Here is a 17,024-nt window from a genome sequence, read left to right as displayed (position 1 = left end):
TGGAACAGAAGTTGCCTTCGGAAGTTGTGAGAGCTGCATCACTGGAGGCTTTCAAGAAGAGACTGGACTGCCACCTGTCAGAAATGGTGTAGGTTCTCCTGCTTGGGCAAGGGGTTGGGCTAGATGACCTACAAGGTCCCTCCCAACTCTGTGAATCTGTATCTCTTCTTTTTTTTTCCCCATAGGAGAAGCATCAAGCAGAACATTGTGAGCGTAATATATTGTTTATTTGCCTGTTAGTGGCCCAGAATCGATCTGGGATTGTGGCTAATGTGGGTTTAGCATCACAGCATCTTCTAATGCTGTGACTCCTATTTGTGCCCTCTGTGCTTTCTCCCTTTCCCCTGGTGTCAATCAGTTGGCCTGTGGGCTTCAAAAGATCTTTCATTTGTACGAAAAATAAAGCCGTCCACTCTTCTCTTTCCAGCAGGGAAGCAGCTGAAAATGCTTCACTGTGGCATCAGAAACTAATAATCATTAACCTCCTCTGCCAGGAATCTGGGTCCTCCCTTGCCACCTTGTGCAAACAAGAGAATATCAGCGCTTCTCTGCATCCACAAAAGATCTCTGGGCCCTTCTTTATGGCTATCTTAAAAATACATTACTCATATACCGACAGCAGCAAGGATGAGCTTTGCAAAATACTGAAAAAAAAAATGAGAATACCTCTCCAGATGAGGAGGTTATTCGGAAAATGTTAGACTGTGCTGTGAAATGGACAGGTTAACTTTAAAAATGAAAGTTAAAGAAAACACAGAATACTATTCAATATGGAATAGATTTTTATGAGTGGTTAGAGACAAGAAGTAGAAATCAGAGGAAGAAAGATGATGAATGTATGCATCTAAAATAGAGATGGTTTATAATTATTATCGCTATAATTACTAAAAATGTAAATAAGCTAATATAAAAAGAAATGTAGTTAAAACTACTTGGTGATATTATTACTATTATTATGTGTTGTTATTAGTATATATTAGTGTTACTATCACTGCATGTGTTAATATTTTATGGTTTTCTTTCTTCTTGTTGTTGTAAATGGTATACCCTGACAATAAACTGTATTCAAAAATGTTTATGAATAAAATTATAAAAATTATATATATATAGAGAGAGATACAAAGATAGATATAGATAACAAAGCTGAATATCATAGATAGATATAGATAACAAAGCTGAATACCATAGATATATAGATATATATAGATATATGGTATTCAGCTTTGTTCGGGTATTTTCCCACATCAGTGGTTTACAGTGGTTTCAGTTTTAAATTTGGGGCTAGCCTAATCTCCACACCACTAGCCAGGCAAACACATGGGCACAAACAGATCCCCCCCAATACCTCCAGCTCAAACACACCCCAACCAGGCACCCAGATGAAACCTAGCTTCCTAATAAATTATAGCCATCCGTTTACCCGGAGCCAAGCTGCACTAAAGGCCTCCAATACAGGAACACAATGTTGTCAACCAATCAAGACACAAAAAGAGCCACAAAACAGACAGAAGATATTAGAAACACCAATCAAGCAGAACACAGAAAACTCCAAGACCAATAAACACAGACCAAGACTCCCAACCAATCAGGATGAAGAAAAAACCATTCTGGCACAGCAGTAGGCTAGCCCCAAATTTAAAACTGAAACCACTGTAAAAGTCTGACTTACAGACAAACTAAATACAGAAGCCTGATGATGGCAGATGAGATTCTGCCAAAACATTGCTACAACTTTAAAAGCACAACTACAATGATGTGGGAAAATACCCGAACAAAGCTGAATACCCTACATGTAAGTACCCGCGAAAACTTAAGAAAACAAATATATAGATATATAGATATATAGATAGAGAGAGAGAGAGAAAGATAAATATATAAGCACATGTTAGTTCGACAATGTGAAAATTGACATAAATTGTGAGTAAATGAGTACAAAAGGATAGCACAAAAGATTTGCAATCAACTGACACACTGTATGTATATAAAATGGAAGATGGTTTATGTTTTGTATGTGTATGTTTATTTTTAAAAATAAAAATTCTTTATAAAAAAACAAGCAAATGTTCTTAATAAACAAATATCCAATCCTCCGTAATATAGTCCCTTCTTGCCTAGCCTTTGGAGCTTAATTTGTTTGCATAACATTATTCCTCTGAAGAGCCTTCATGCAGAAGTTAAAAGCTGAAGGGCAAGCCACATCAGCTGATGTTCTTTGTCACCTACTTGTTATCGCTCCCACATACTACAGGGAATGAGCCCCTCTAAATCTAGTCATTTCCTCTTTGTGCCATTCATTCCTGGAAATAATTTCTCCCTCCCTCCTTCTTTCTTCTTCTTCTTCCATGACATCGGAGCAAGACAAAAAGAGCCGATTTCTCAAGGATAAGTAGATGAGACCACCAGGAAGAAGAAAAGAGAGGGGAAAAAATGGTGCATCAACCAATGTTAGGTAATGTTGACATAAGTCAGAAACTACTATGGCTCAGCAGCAGAAAGGAGAATTTAAAAAATTAATAAAACTCAGATAGATGAGGACAGTTCAGTGACAACAAATCCGTGATGGTTAAGCAACCAGACAGCCAAGGGGCAACTTCAGTTGCTATCTGTGTTATGTTGAAAGCAAGTAAACAAAAATAAGGAACATCTTTACAATACACTTAACTGAATTGGGCTTAGCCGAATGATAAACTTTTTTTATTTTTATTTTATTTGGTTTGCCAATTGCTTACAAGATAATAGGTATAAGTAAAAACATAGCTATGAATATATGGATACATATAAGAAAGATAAAAGAAACAATAGGGCAGGGACAGTAGGCACGTTGGTGCGCTTTATCCACACCCCCTACAGACCTCTTAGGAAAGGGGTGAGGTCAATAGTAGACAGTCTAAGGTTAAAGGTTTGGGGGTTTGGGGAAGAAACCACAGAGTCAGGTAGAGTATTCCAGACATTGACCACTCTGTTGTTGAAGTCTTATTTCCTGCAATCAAGTTTGGTGCAGTTTACCTTGAGTTTGTATCTATTGTTTGCTCTTGTATTGATATGGTTGAAGCTGAAGTATTCATTGACAGGTAGGACATTGCAATGTATGATTTTATATACTATACTTAGATCGGACCGAAGGCAGCATAGTTCTAGGTTTTCAAGGTCTAGAATTTCAAGTCTGGTGGCATAAGGTATTCTGCAACGAGTAGAGGAGTGGAAAACTCTTCTTGTGAAATATTTCTGGACTTTCTCAACTGTGTTAATATCAGATACGTAATGTGGGTTCCAGACTGATGAACTGTATTCAAATATTGGTCTAGCAAACATTTTGTATGCTCTAGTTAATAGTGTGATATTACCAGAGAAAAAGCTACGTAAGATTAGGTTAACAACTCTTAATGCCTTTTTGGCTATGTAGTTACAATGGGCTCTAGCACTTAGATCATTAGAGATGAGTACTCCAAGATCCTTGACAGAGTTTGGATCATCAACAAGGTCTTGACTATTCAGCCTGTATTTTATTTTCTGATTTTTTTTGCCAATATGTAGGACAGAGCATTTATTTGTTGAAATTTGAAGTTGCCATTTGTTTGACCATTCTGATACATAGTTGTTGTGACTGGAAGGATTGACCCTGCTGGGAGTTTTGATTCTGATGCCTCTGAAGATGGAAGGTTTGAGCCTGCTCTGAATGTGGAGTCTGAGGTATCAGAGGACACAGATGTGCGCCAGGAGGATGAGAGAGTGTTGGAGAGACAGTCTTCTCCAGAACCTTCTACTTCATTCATGCCTCGGATGTCAGCAGCTGATCCACAGAATGAGCCAGAGGCTTCGAGTGAGGAAGAGACTGACGGATGTTGGCTTGATGCTAGGACTAGAAGAAGATTGAAACGTCAATCACAATCTGAAAGGAGACGTCAAGCCAGGCATTAATTAGAGAGACTGACATGCCCATCCAGGGGATTTACGGAGGCGTGCTGGCTCTCAATCTTTGCTTGGAGCAAAGTGCTTTTTGGATTCGGAAGAATACGTTTGAAGGGGCCGTCGTGATTTATGGACAGTTCAGACTTGCCAGACAGATTCCAGGAAGACTGCCAAGGACTGTGAAAACAGAAGAAGTTAACTCTTTGGGGTCTGGTTTTGTTTTGCTTGAATATTTGAACTCTGGAACTTTGGATTCTCACCTGTGGATACAGGTGAGACATAACACATAGTCAAGGTCTTTTTGGAGGGTAGCAGTATTGTCTGTGGTGTTGAATAGCTTTACATCATCAGCGAAGAGAATGCAGTTGCTCTTAATATGATCACAGAGGTCATTTATGTAGAGTATGAAGAAAACTGTACCAAGCTAGCTGAGTTTACCCAACATTGCAGGCTACCAAAACAAGCTGGTCAACCAAGATTATCCCTACACTGAGCATCTTTAGTAGAACTAGGATTTTGGTGCGCTCATCTGGTACATTCATCTTGTGAATGATTAGTATGAATATGGTTTTCATTTTTACTATCTGGGAAACATCCAGCAGGAATTCCTGTTCTACACATCTGACTGGATTAGAACATTTTCTCTCCAACAAAGGCATTAACATATTAAAACACTGATCAAATGAAATCTGCGCCCTTTATTATGGAATAGGCCGGATGCTTCATTTTACATTTATTCTGAGATCATTTACGACACACGCCAGAAACAGTCATGGCAAAATTGAAAGCTCTGAGAAAGACGGATAGATGGCTTTGTTTATTTCTACCTTTTTACAGGCCTCTCCAATCTTTTTAAACTCTGAGAGGCACACCACAAACATAACAACATAAACATAACAATCAGTGATAAGCTGTGTGGCTGCCTACCACGTTACTAAGGGACTAAAGGCTCACTGATGACTTTATTTGGGGTCTGTCAGCATTAGAAGGATGCCAGGATTAAATAATCCTCCAAAGAAAAGGGTTCTAGAGCGGAGGCTGCCAACCTTTTGGACCGCAGGGACTACCAAACTCATAATTTTAAATCCCATGGACCAGAGATCCTGGGAAAATCCCAAAAAAGGTCTGCAGGAAAATTCCCCACCCTGTTTTCCTACCGATCGATCATTCTTTATTTGGGATCTCCAGCTCCGTTCTCAGGGGGAGAGAGAGAAAGAGAGAGACTTTTGGCTTCATGCAAGGAAAGCAGCAGAAGCAGCAGAAGTCTTTCTTTCTCTCCCCCAAACTCTGCCAGAAATGAGTCTTTGCTGGCGCAGCAGGCCTTGCAGGGTCCCAAAGACTCATTTCTGCCAGAGTTTGGGGGAGAGAAAAAAAGACTTTTACTGCTTTCCTTGCGTGCAGCCAAAAGCAGAAAAGGAAAGAAGCAGAAAGAAGCAGCCCGGTGGCCAGGCCAGGCGTGTGGGGCAAGTGGGGCAAGTTCCTCCCCCTCCATTCTTTCTCCCCTCCCCTCACTACCTCATATTGTTCACAATGCAAGTGACACAAACCTTGTGTTCCCTTGGGCCATGTGGGCGGCGCAGCCTTGTGTTCCCATGCAGCCTGGATTAATTGCTTTGGGGGTGACATTTCTCTGCGGACCACCAAAATTTTCTCATGGATCACCAGTGGTCCCTGGCCCACTGATTGGCAACCACTGTTCTAGAGAATGGAATCCCACCTTTGCAAGTAGCTCTGTGGGCTCTGCCAGACAGCTTTATAAGTATTAATCACCCTCTGAATTGACCCCCAGACTGTTGCCAGCCAGATCAACAAAATAGCAGTAATTCTTCATTAACCAGTTCCACCAGCCAACAGTTTGGTCACTGTATTCCAGACCAATTAGAGTTTCTGAGTCTACTTCAAAGGCAGCCCTATGGAGAATGCCTTGTGGTAATCATGCCTTGTGGTGATCACAGCATGGAGTTACTCTTTCCAATGGCTTCCTAGTGTAGGAAGTTAGTGCCCACCCCTCTCCTGGAAAAATGATATATCCTAGGAAATATTAAAAAGGCAGAATATTTCCCCGAAAAAGAGAAGTAGAAACTCAGAAGTAGAAACTCACCTCAGAAGCAGAAGTGACCCCCACCTTTATTAATGGGCAGGACATTAAGGCCTGGGCCAGAGTATTCTACATAACAAAGGCCTCTACCCATCTCACCCCCTGGCCTGGGAAGATTGCATCAGCCAGTGCTCAGGTGAAGCCAATTTGGTCCAGACAAAGCCTACAAAGTTAGCTAAGACCCCCCCACCCCTGGGAGTCTGACAGCCAATGGGATGCTTTTCTTACATAGGAACAGGAAACAATTAGGTGGGGCCCCACAGAGGAACAGGAAAACTAAGGGACTCTCAGCATCTCAGCCCTAGTCTGTAGGGGAATCACTGTAGTGTGATTCAGGGAGGCTCTCTCAAACCAGAACTTCCATCTTTTGGACCAGAACAGCTATCGGGAACAATGTCCTCAGAAAATCCATGGAGATATGAATGAACCACAGCTCCATTTTGTAGGGTTATATCTGATCTTGCTTCTCCCTGACTGACCTCAGACTTCCTTCAGATTTTGCTGCATATGCGTCAGTCGCAAAAGACCAGGTCTACAGGCAAAGGTTCAATTAAGCTGATTTGTAGCTAAACGTCTATACATAGGAATCTTCCCAACTAATAATCGGCACTTGCTGAAGGAGTTAGATAAAGGTCAACAGCATTCAAGGGAAGTTGGACTTTGTGACTATGTAGGGATTCTAGGCTGATCCCTCCTTTGACTCCGCCCCAGATTCTGCCACAATACGGGGGGAGGGACGGAGGAGAGAGAGGGAGAGAGAAAGAGAGAGAGTATATATCTCTATCTCTATCTCTATCTATCTCTATACACACACACACACACACACACACCCTTAAAAATCTGACTGGTGCCTCACTCCAGCCACCTTGTATTATAGTAGGGGAAGAGAAAGAAAATTTGAACCACTTTCTTAAGGATTCCCACAGAAGAATTCCCCACAGTTTATGCTGGGTATCTTTTCAGTTTCCCCAAAGGAAAACGTTGCTTTAAAAAGGCCCTTGCCTCTACGGGCCTGTCATCTTAACTTTGGCTTTCCTCTTACTTAGCCACCCCCAAAATGAGAACGGGAAATAAATACACAAATGCAATCCATATCCTTGAAATCCATTCGGTGCCCAGTTATTTCAATGTGGCTTAGCTTTCTTCAGAGATCTCATCATTTGGGGGATGCTCTCAATATTTCATTGCTGTGTTATTTCTATCATCTTTCCCCTTTACTTCAATTTTTTTTAAAAAAAATCCACATTGAAAGCTAGGTGATGGCATATCTCCGCATCCAATTGCTGAATGTCATATCCTGACAAGTGCCTAGCAACCATATATATTTAAAAGGCTGGTGTTTTATGTGTATCTTTGTGCCAGGAATAGCTGGAACAAATCTAGTCTTCCATTCACAATCTTGAAAAGGTAAAAAAAAAAAAAAGGCAAAGGGAAAATATCAACCTGCTGGCCTCTTTTGAAGGATTGTCGATTGCCTGTTAGGTGCCACACGGGGAGCATTAACGCTATATTTCATTTGGCCAAAAAGCATCCTTGCAAATAAAAAAAATTAAGTATTCAGTGCTTGTGTTTTTTAGACTGCAAGGCTGAATGGCAACCACAACCATACACTTCCTGTGTGGCCAAATCAGCACCAAGCAATGATAACCAACACACTGCACGCCTGTAGAATAAACACTATTAAACAGCATTTGGGGGAGAGTAAATTGCCAGTGACATCCACAAGTCTTCCTCAAGAATCCAAAATACACGGAGAAGCATTATCTGTTTAAGGTCCAACCAACCGACCAGAAAAGAATTAGTAAGGAGCTGGGCTTCTTTAAACTTGTTTCATCAGGTCAGATGCGAAGCAGGGAATGTAAAAAGAGTCATACTAAAAACATACGGATTTCCCAGAAGGGCTGAGCCTGTTATCTCTTCCCAAACCTACATAATTCTTCTTACAATGTCTCTTTTTGATTCCTTGGTGTGTTTGTTTAAACCCAACATGTTCCATGTTCTAACCCTAACCCTAATGGACATTGAGTTCTCAGTCCCTTCTTCCCCCCTCCCTCCACCCCACTGAAAGAAAAGCATAGGATAAATCGTACTTCTTATCTGCAGGGCCACATCCAGGTTCCTCCTAAGCAAGTAGTCACAAACAAAAGATTCATTTCACCCCCTCAAGCAGTGATCTCACATGTGCACCTGCTCTCCAAGTAAAATAATCCCAATTAGAAGAATATAATCAATGCATAAGGAACATGATCAGCAAAATCAAAAGAAACCTAGCAACTGAGTATCTTAGGAAACAAGTTGTATTTTCTTTTTCAAGGGTCATCCCAGCTAAATCTTACTGGGAAAACACGAAACATTTGTTCGCATACTGTTTTTCTTTTAACTAAACCAGGTGTGATGTACTTCGACAGTTTGTAAGTTTATTGAACTAGGTAAAGGTAAAATTAAAGGTTTCCCTGCCCAGTCATGGCTGGCTTTAGGGTACGGTGCATGGTTGGAAGACAATTTCCATGGTCATGTGGCCAGCATGGCTATATGCCAAAGGCTCACGGGATGCTGATACCTTCCCAACAAAAGAGTACCTATTTATCTACTCACACGTGCATGCTTTTGAAGTGCTAGGTTGGCAGGAGCTGCAGCAAAGAATGGGAGTTCATCCCATCCCATGGCACTTGGGTCTCTAACTGGGACTGTCAGCTTTCCAGCGCCCCCAACTGACCAAAGGTAGTCTCGTGTAATTAGTGACTGGGGTTTTGCCTCTATAGTTTGAAAAGCAGAAATCCAAAACTAGTGGAGAAGAGAAGTATGGGGCATGAACTACAGTAGCAGGCTCATTGGTTCACAATTCAGAAATGTTTTGCTTCTACACACATGCAACAAATGAATGACAGCTCTCTACCTTGTCTGGGTAGGAAACCAGATAAGGTTAGGCACTTCAGTAAGAGAAAAAGTTGAAGATGGACTAGGAAGTGAAAATAATCTCAACAGAAGTCAACAGTGATAACAAAAGTCAACAGTGGCAAACCACTTCTACATCACACCCCAAAAAAATCTGGAATCAAGATCAACTTGACTTAACCTAAGCACGGTTAGAGAACATGGGCCTGCTTTATTGAAATAAGAGATCTAAAGTCTTTAGGTATTGTGGAAGAAACAGACACTCCCATTGTTCACAGGAAGAGGCCACTTCAATCCTATTAAAATCAACAGGATCATCAATACTGCTGGACAAATACTCTGGTCCAGGAAAAATTAACCATCCTTCTGTATGTCTATTTGGAATTAGGTCCCACAGTGTTTTCAGTCACATTTACTTCCAGGAAAGGACATTTTGTGTGACATCCTTGGCTATCCTTCAGTTTCACGGAAATTTACTAAACGTGTTGGTTAGAGTTATTCATTTAGTGACTCAAGAATGACATTCTGCCTTAGACAATAGGGAAACTTTAAACCTCAACTGTTTTTATTAGGGATGATATCAGAAAAATTTGATAAGAAAAGTATGTATTTAGCATTACATGCTTTAACAGCAGCAAGGATTATCCTAGCACTATATTGGACAGATGAAGAAACACTGCAAAGTGAAAAGATAATTAAGAAGATATTAGACTGTGCAGAAATGGATAGACTTACATTGAAAAATCAGACAGAAGGAAGGCACAGAATATTATCAAGCATGGAACTTATTTTGCCAGTGGTTGGAAAAAAGGAGTGGAGATTAAAAAGGGAATCCGTATTATTAAGCAAATTAAATACCCAGACAGCATGATGTTTATTAAGCACTAAGAAATGTAGGTAATAGAAAATGCATTAATGATGATGATGATGATGATGATGATGACAGTCTGCCTTCCTACAGCACAATTGTCCAGATCATCACTAAGTGACACACAGCGCAAGACTCTCCTTAGTCCACTATTTTGTTTCTCACAATGTCCAACTAAAAGTTTCTGGAATGCTCAAAATCAAGAGAAGGAAATATACCCATTCCCACCATTGTTTGCCAGCAGCTGCCATCTGGGGACATGGTGACTCTAACCAAGAGCCAACATTGACTCTCAACATTAATAACTCTAGAAAGGCCTGGTTTACATGAACATATTTAATCCCAATATAAATCTATCCAAGTCAACCTCCATTGCCGTACCTTGTAATGAATGTAATAGTTACTTATGTGCCACATATATAAACACTTCCTTTTTCCCCCTGCAACTTTAAAACTCTCTCTAGCCAGCTTCCTAGGATCCTAGTCTTCAGAAACACTTGATCCTTGATCACTTTCTCCATATAACCTATGATTTTATAGACATTAATCAACTCCTCTTCTCAATTGCTCCCAAAATTAAAGGGTCTTCTCAAAATTAAAGACTCTCATGCATTCCAGACTTTTCTTGTTGGAATTACTTCAAACCCTTCATCATTCTAGCTGAATTAGCTCCTTTTCAAAATATTGCAAAAGAAGAAGAACCAGACAGATTTCCAGATATAAAATGCACCATAATAACCACCACTGAAAGTGATGAAGAAGGTTATAAATTAAACGTGCAAAGATTCAGCATCTCCAAATTAAGTCAATCAATGAGCACATTTCAAGTCCAAACCCCAAATGAAGTCTTGTTTATTTCTCTACTGGTGCTTCTCTACTGGAAGACCACCTTACATAAATTCTGCCCAGGAAATATTTTCAGAACATTACAATTCTAAATAAAGATTATGGATTGATTGAATGAAACATGGGAAATCTTGAAAAGCTCGAAATGTTGGCCTCGACAGATGTCGGGGATCTATTTGGTTTTCTCTTTTCCCTGTCATTTTTCAGTAGGCATCTGAACAAGACTTATCAATGCAACACTTTTATCGAGCTAAATTTTGCTTGCTTTTCCAGCACTTCTGAAAACTTTCCACAATTACAGTCTCAGCGAAAGCTGATTACAGGCAGGAAAGAGAGATCTCGCTGAATGCTTCAATCTGAAGTCTAATCAACTGAAGGGAGGTTTTATTCAAATCTTTCTTTGGAATGAAAAAAAGGAACTGGGTCAGAATAAAGGAGGGGAATGTATCAATAGAAGAAATCCCCATTTCTGTGAAAAGTAAACTAAAGTTGAATTTTTTACCTGAAGGACACCCAAATATTAAGGGAGAAGAGTTACATACCATGTTTAAAATACTAGCTGGGATTGTTTTTGTATGTTGTATCTTTCAAGTATCTCTTTCATAAATAGAAACTGTTGTTACCATTTGCAGTTCTCCTTTTCCTTGCAAATTATAGTCAACCCTTTTAATTCTATGCTGGTCTGAATGAACTAGAAGATCCTTATTTGTAGTCTGTATTAATTGGGGGAGGGCTGCTGAGTGTATTAATTTATTTGTTGTGCTATTTGTTTATTATTCATTCTGTTGCAGGCTATGAATCTCTGAGGGACAAGGCAGGTTTGATAGAGTAAAAGCAAGGACAAATTAATTGTGGAAGACACTGATGGACAAGACAGAAAATCCCGTCCCAATCATGTATTCTTCACCCTCAACATTTCGTTCAAAGGAAAAACTCCATGTGTGTGTCCTTACACAACTGCCATTTTACACAACTTCCCTTGGAATCTGGCTTTTCAGGATCACAGTGTCCTCAGATTGACACTGGCAAACAAGGAAGGGAAAGGAGTTGGTTGCACAGATGGCTGTAACCTAGGCTCCATTCAGGGACCCACCTACAGTCAGCTTAATCCAGATAGACAAATTTGTTGCTTAATACAAAGAACACTTAAACTTTCTCTAGCCAAAGAAGAACCGTGTCTCATGGAGACACAGGAGAAAGAGGTGAACAACCACAGCGGTTTTGGAAAAAGTGGAAAAATGATCAGCAAGAAGGAAAATCTGTCTCAGCCCAGTGGATTTTATTTGGGACTAAGGCTGTAATTCTAACACCACAAAGTCCTATAGAACTTGGTAGAGGGCTGTGAAAATATTTACAGACCCTTCACATCCTGGACATAAACTGTTTTAACTCCCACCCTCAAACTGACGCTATAGAGCATTGCACACCAAAACAACTAGACATAAGGACAGTTTTTTCCCGAACACCATCACTCTGCTAAACAATTCCCTCAACACTGTCAAACTATTTACTAAGTCTGCATTACTCTTATTATTAATCTTCTCATCACTCCTTATCACCCATCCCCTCCCACTTGTGACTGTATGACTGTAACTTTGTTGCTTGTATCCTTAGGGTTTATATTGACTGTTTCCTAGTATGATTTGATTGCTTATTGTACCCTATGACTATCATTAAGTTGTACCTGATGATTCCTGACTCTTGACAAATGTATCTTTTCTTTTATGTACACTGAGAGCATTTGCACCAAGACAAATTCCTTGTGTGTCCAATCACACTTGGCCAATAAAGAATTCTATTCTATTCTATTCTATTCTATTCTATTCTATTCTATTCTATTCTATTCTATTCTATTCTATTCTATTCTATTCTATTCTGCATTCTTTTCTATTCTCTTCTGCATTCTCTTCTCTTCTCTTCTCTTCTCTTCTCTTCTATTCATATTCCATATTCCATATTCCATATTCCATATTCCATATTCTATTCTATTCTATTCTTTGGATGATATGGGCCATTGAACCCTTCCAAACGATCAACAACCAAATATACATGGAGATAACCCAAGTCTCTGACACAGTCCAGCTTATTTCTCAGCAAACATTAGCAATGTTCAGGATCAGCTACACAACTGCCCCCCTCTATTCGTGTTTCCTTGCAAGTTGAACAGCATTCAGCGCCATCCTAAGGGACAATCTGGGATATATTTCACATCTCCCAAGTTTTTCACCTGCCTGACAAAAAGGAAGCAAGCTCATCCTCGCTGTTTGGTGACCCCACTTCCAAAGGCTGCCCCATTTTTCTCCACCCAGCGAGCCCCCAGATTTATTAAGGACTCAGCCCAACCGGACAGAGCGAGCAATACTCAGCCTTAAAAAAAAGAGGGGAGAGGATCTTTGAGGAAGGTGCCCTGAGCTAAAACAGAAGGAAATATAAAGGCACTGAAAGCGGAGCGAGGAACCGAGGCATCTTAACCTACAAAAACTTCTGCCTGCTTTCTTGGATAGCATGTTGCAATTAAAGGTTTACACAGCAATTGTGATTTTTAAAAAAACAAACAATTACCAGTAACATTTGTTTCGCTTTTGAAGTATCAACATTACGTTTTTTACTAAATAAGACTCTGGGTGCTAAAAATGATCTACTTCTGAGATGTTTAGAAGCTCTTCCATTTTTCTATAACATGTAAAATGGGATGGAAAAATGTAAGCGTACAGGTGAGTCCTTGACTTACAAACACAATGGAGCCCAAAATTGTTAGGGGAGACATTTGTTAAGGGAGTTTTATGCCCCGTTTTGTGATCTTCCTTGTTGCAGTTGTTACTGTGTGAATCGCTGCAGTTGTTCAATGAGTTAACAAGGTGACTCTGGCCTGCCACATTGACTGTGCAGGTCAGAAGGTCACAAAAAGCGATGACACACACACACACCCCAGGATACCGCAACCATCATAAATATGAATCAGTTGCCAAGCGTCCAAATTGTGACCACATGACCATAGGATGCTACAAAGGTCATAAGTGTGAAAAATGGTGATAAGGCACCTTATTCAGTGTCACTGTAACTTTGGCCACTCGATGAACTGTTGCAAATCAAGGACTACCCATATTAGTTGGTTTCGCTAATGGATAGAAGCCCATTAGTAACTCTGACTGGTTATTCTCCAATACATCTGTGGAGATTCTCAGTCCTCCAGGTTGTGTTTCTCCCAGAGGTGCATTTTTTTCAAGAAGCAACTGGACTGCCTTGGTTTTCTTTTGAAGACATTTTGCTTCTCATCCAAGAAGCTTCCTCAGCTCTGACTGAAGAAGAATCCTTCCATTTCCCCACCATCCAGTCAGAGCAGAAGAAGCTTCTTGGGTGAGAAGTGAAACGTCTTCAAAGAAAAACCAAGAAAGTCCAGTTGCCTCTTGAAAAAGCACCTTTGGAGACAATTATTCTCCAAACTGTTTGTCCACAAAGGGCTCCTTGGCCCGCTGTCAGAGCTTGTTTGTTTCCTTGCAAGAGGTTTCCTTACCCAAACTAGGTAACATTCATCAGCACTAGTCAGTGGCATCACTGGCACTGATGCGGTTACCTAGCTGGGTCGTGAGACGTCTGCCAGAGAATCACTATGGTCAGACAGCACCAAGGTCCCCCACAATCCTTCTCCTTCTCCTTCTCCTTCTCCTTCTTCTTCTCTTCCTCCTCCTCCTCCTCTCTGCAAACCTCACTCCCTTCTCACTCCCTTTTAACACTGATGCGGTTACCTAGCTGGGTCACAAGACGTCTGCCAGAGAACCAGCAATCTCAGAGAGCACCAAGGGCCCCTCCTGTCCAAACTCTACAAAGCTACAAAATATCCCTCCGGTTCGTCCGCTTGGGGTTTCGAGGCGCCGTTTCGGAAGGGCTGCGCTGGGGCGGGGGAGGAGAGGGGGGGAAGGGGGTCTGGACAGGGGGAGGGGGGACGGCTTACCTTCTCCTTCCCCCCGCAGTGGCAGCAGACGGTCCACAGGTACTTGAGGGTCCTCCAGAGCAGGATGATAAAGAGACCCCCGAAGAAAGTGACCATGGACGAAGCCAGGAAGGCCCACCACATGCGCTGCCCGCTGTCGCAGGGCACTTCCATGGTGATGGGGATGATGAGAGTGTTGGGCGCCCGGGCGGGCGCCGACGACGAGGCCGTGTTCAGACTGCCGCTGACGGGGCTGCTCATCCTAATGTTGCCGCTGCCGCCGCCGCCGCCGCCGCCTCCGCCGCCCGAGTAGTAGCTGCTGCTGGAACCGCCGCCGCCGCCGCCTCCGCCGCCGCCGCCGCCGCCGCTGCCATTTGCCATGGCTAGCAGCACCGAGCAGGGCGCGCCGCCGGCGCTCCGGGAAGCTGCTCTCGCCGGGGCCGGAGCCGTCGTCGGCCCCGGCTACGAAGCCCATCCCCGGCCATGATGCCGCTCAACCCAGCGCAGCCGCCGCTGCCGCTGCCGCCGCCGCCGCCGGAGCGTCCTGCCTTTCGCCCCCCCACCCCACCCTCCCCTCCCTCCCCTCCCGCGCGCGGCCCCTCCCACCCGAATAAAGCGGGAGGGGCCAAAAGGGGGAGGAAAGCGCGCCCGCCGCCTCAGCCGGCCCGCATCTCTCTCTTCTGCCGTGTCTCCCTCAACCCCCGCCTCACGCCTCCTCGTCAGTCCGTCCCTCAGTCCGTCGGGGGGCGAGGGGGGCCGGTCCGCCTCAGCCGCCTTCGAGGGTTGGGGTGGAGGGGGGCTTCTCCCGCCCCGAGGCGCTCACCCCCCGGCTACCCAGCTACCCACCCCACCTCCGGGTGGCTGCTCCGCCTCGACTCGCTTCGCCTTTTTTTTCCCCTCAGGGAGGCGGCGGCTGAAGCAGACGGGGAGGGTCGGTCTCGCCTCAAGCAGTCGCGCCCGCGCCCGCGCGCGCGCGCGCCGTCTTTCGCAGGTGGCCCCGAGCGGAGGGAGGGAAGGAGGAGGAGGAGAAGGAGGAGGAAGAAGAAGAAAAAGAAGAAAAAGAAGAAGAAGCAGCAGGGAAAGGCCGGCCGGGCTCCGGCAGGTGCGTCCTCAAAGTCTGCGGGGCGGAGGAGGAGGAGGAGGAGGAGGAGGCGAAAGGGCGGCGGGGGAAAAGCGGCTTGGAGAGGCTCTGGGAGGAGGGGGAAGAGAGAGAGAAAGTGGAGGGGGCAAAGCGGGGGCCGCACAGCAGGCGAGGGGGAGGGCTCAGAACCCCGCGCGGGTCTGCCGGTTGGCGGACGGCGTGACGCACGGGCTGTCACTCACTCCTGCCGTGTGTTTGTGTGTGTCTGTGCGTGTGTGTGTGCGTGTGTGTTTATATATGTGCGTGTGTCGTCCGTCCGTGTCGTCCCCCCCGCCGCCGCCGCCGCGCGGCTGCCGCGAATCGTCTTCCAGGCCGGCTCCACCGGTGTTTTTGCCAGCGTCTCTGCTGCGCGCTCGGCGGCTCTCGGGGGACTCCTGGCCTGCTTAACCGTAGGGCCCGAGGTCCGGCGTGTTTGTTGGGACGGGGGACGGGGGGTCCCGAGGCTTGTGCCCACTGCCACCCGCGACCGCAGCCTCCCTTGGCCGCTCATTGGGCAGTCTCTTCCCTCCTGCCCTCTGCTCCCGGGGGTCGGAGCGGCGAGGTCGGGGAGACGGTGACAAACAGACGCGGGGCGAGCGCTGGGGCGGTTTAGCGCTCGGCTGAGCCCTCTTCTCTTTCCTCCTCCTCCTCCTCCTCCTCCTCCTGCCTCTTCCTTTCCTTCTCCTCCTCTTTTTCTGCAAACCCCGCTCCCTTCTAGCACTGAAGATGTTACCTAGTTAGGTAATGAAATGTCTGCGAGAAAATCACCCCGCTCAGAGAACACCAGGGACTCTTCAGTTGTCCCCCTCCTCTTCTTCGTCCTCTTCTTCCTCCTCCTCCTCCCCATCCCCGTCTTCCTCCTCTTCCTCTCCCTCCTCGCTTTCCTCTTCCTTCTCCTCTTCCTCTTCCCCCTCTTCCTCCTCCTCCTTTTCTTCCCCCTTCTCTTCCTCGTTCTGACCCATCTCGAAATCTCTCCGCAAAGCCCACGGTGGTTTTGTTGTTGTTGTTGTTGTTGTTGTTGTTGTTGTTGTTGTTGTTGCGGGCCAAAGAGAGCGAGAGCGCCAGCGAGCCAGCAATTGGCAGCGCTGAGTTGCAGAAACAGGTGCTTCGCGGGGCCGCGGAGGAGAAGGAGGGAGAAGGCGAGCAGGCAGGCAGGCAGGCAGGCTGCGGTCGGGGCTGGCGGTGGTTTTTTTTTTTTTTTTCCTTCCTTTTTTCCAGCGGATGACCCGCCAGGAAACGGTTCGGATGAGTGGATCGCCTGGTTTCAGAATTGGCACCGAATTGGAAGAAAGTGGGGCGGGGGGGAGGTGTGCGGGAGGAGAATCCCTTAATCCTCTCCCTGGCGCCGATTGGGGAT

General features: G+C 44.4%; 1 protein-coding gene across 12 annotated transcripts in view; it reads right to left on the bottom strand.

The window, feature by feature from the left end:
• Nucleotides 1–15,728, bottom strand: part of KCNMA1 (potassium calcium-activated channel subfamily M alpha 1) — a 504,709-nt gene extending 488,981 nt beyond the window's left edge. For all 12 annotated transcript variants that reach the window (XM_087933804.1, XM_087933806.1, XM_087933813.1 and 9 more), the window contains exon 1: nt 14,569–15,728. In XM_087933804.1, coding sequence (XP_087789930.1) covers nt 14,569–14,928 — 360 coding nt within the window. In that variant the 5' untranslated portion in view covers nt 14,929–15,728. The remainder of the gene's footprint in view (nt 1–14,568) is intronic.
• Nucleotides 15,729–17,024: the final 1,296 nt, after the last annotated feature.

Source organism: Pseudonaja textilis, chromosome 4, assembly GCF_049901715.1.
Source record: "Pseudonaja textilis isolate UNSWEBS1 chromosome 4, rPseTex1.2, whole genome shotgun sequence".
Classification (NCBI taxonomy): domain Eukaryota; kingdom Metazoa; phylum Chordata; class Lepidosauria; order Squamata; family Elapidae; genus Pseudonaja; species Pseudonaja textilis.
Note: the sequence above shows the minus strand (reverse complement) of the source record. Positions and strands in the feature narration are given on the sequence as shown.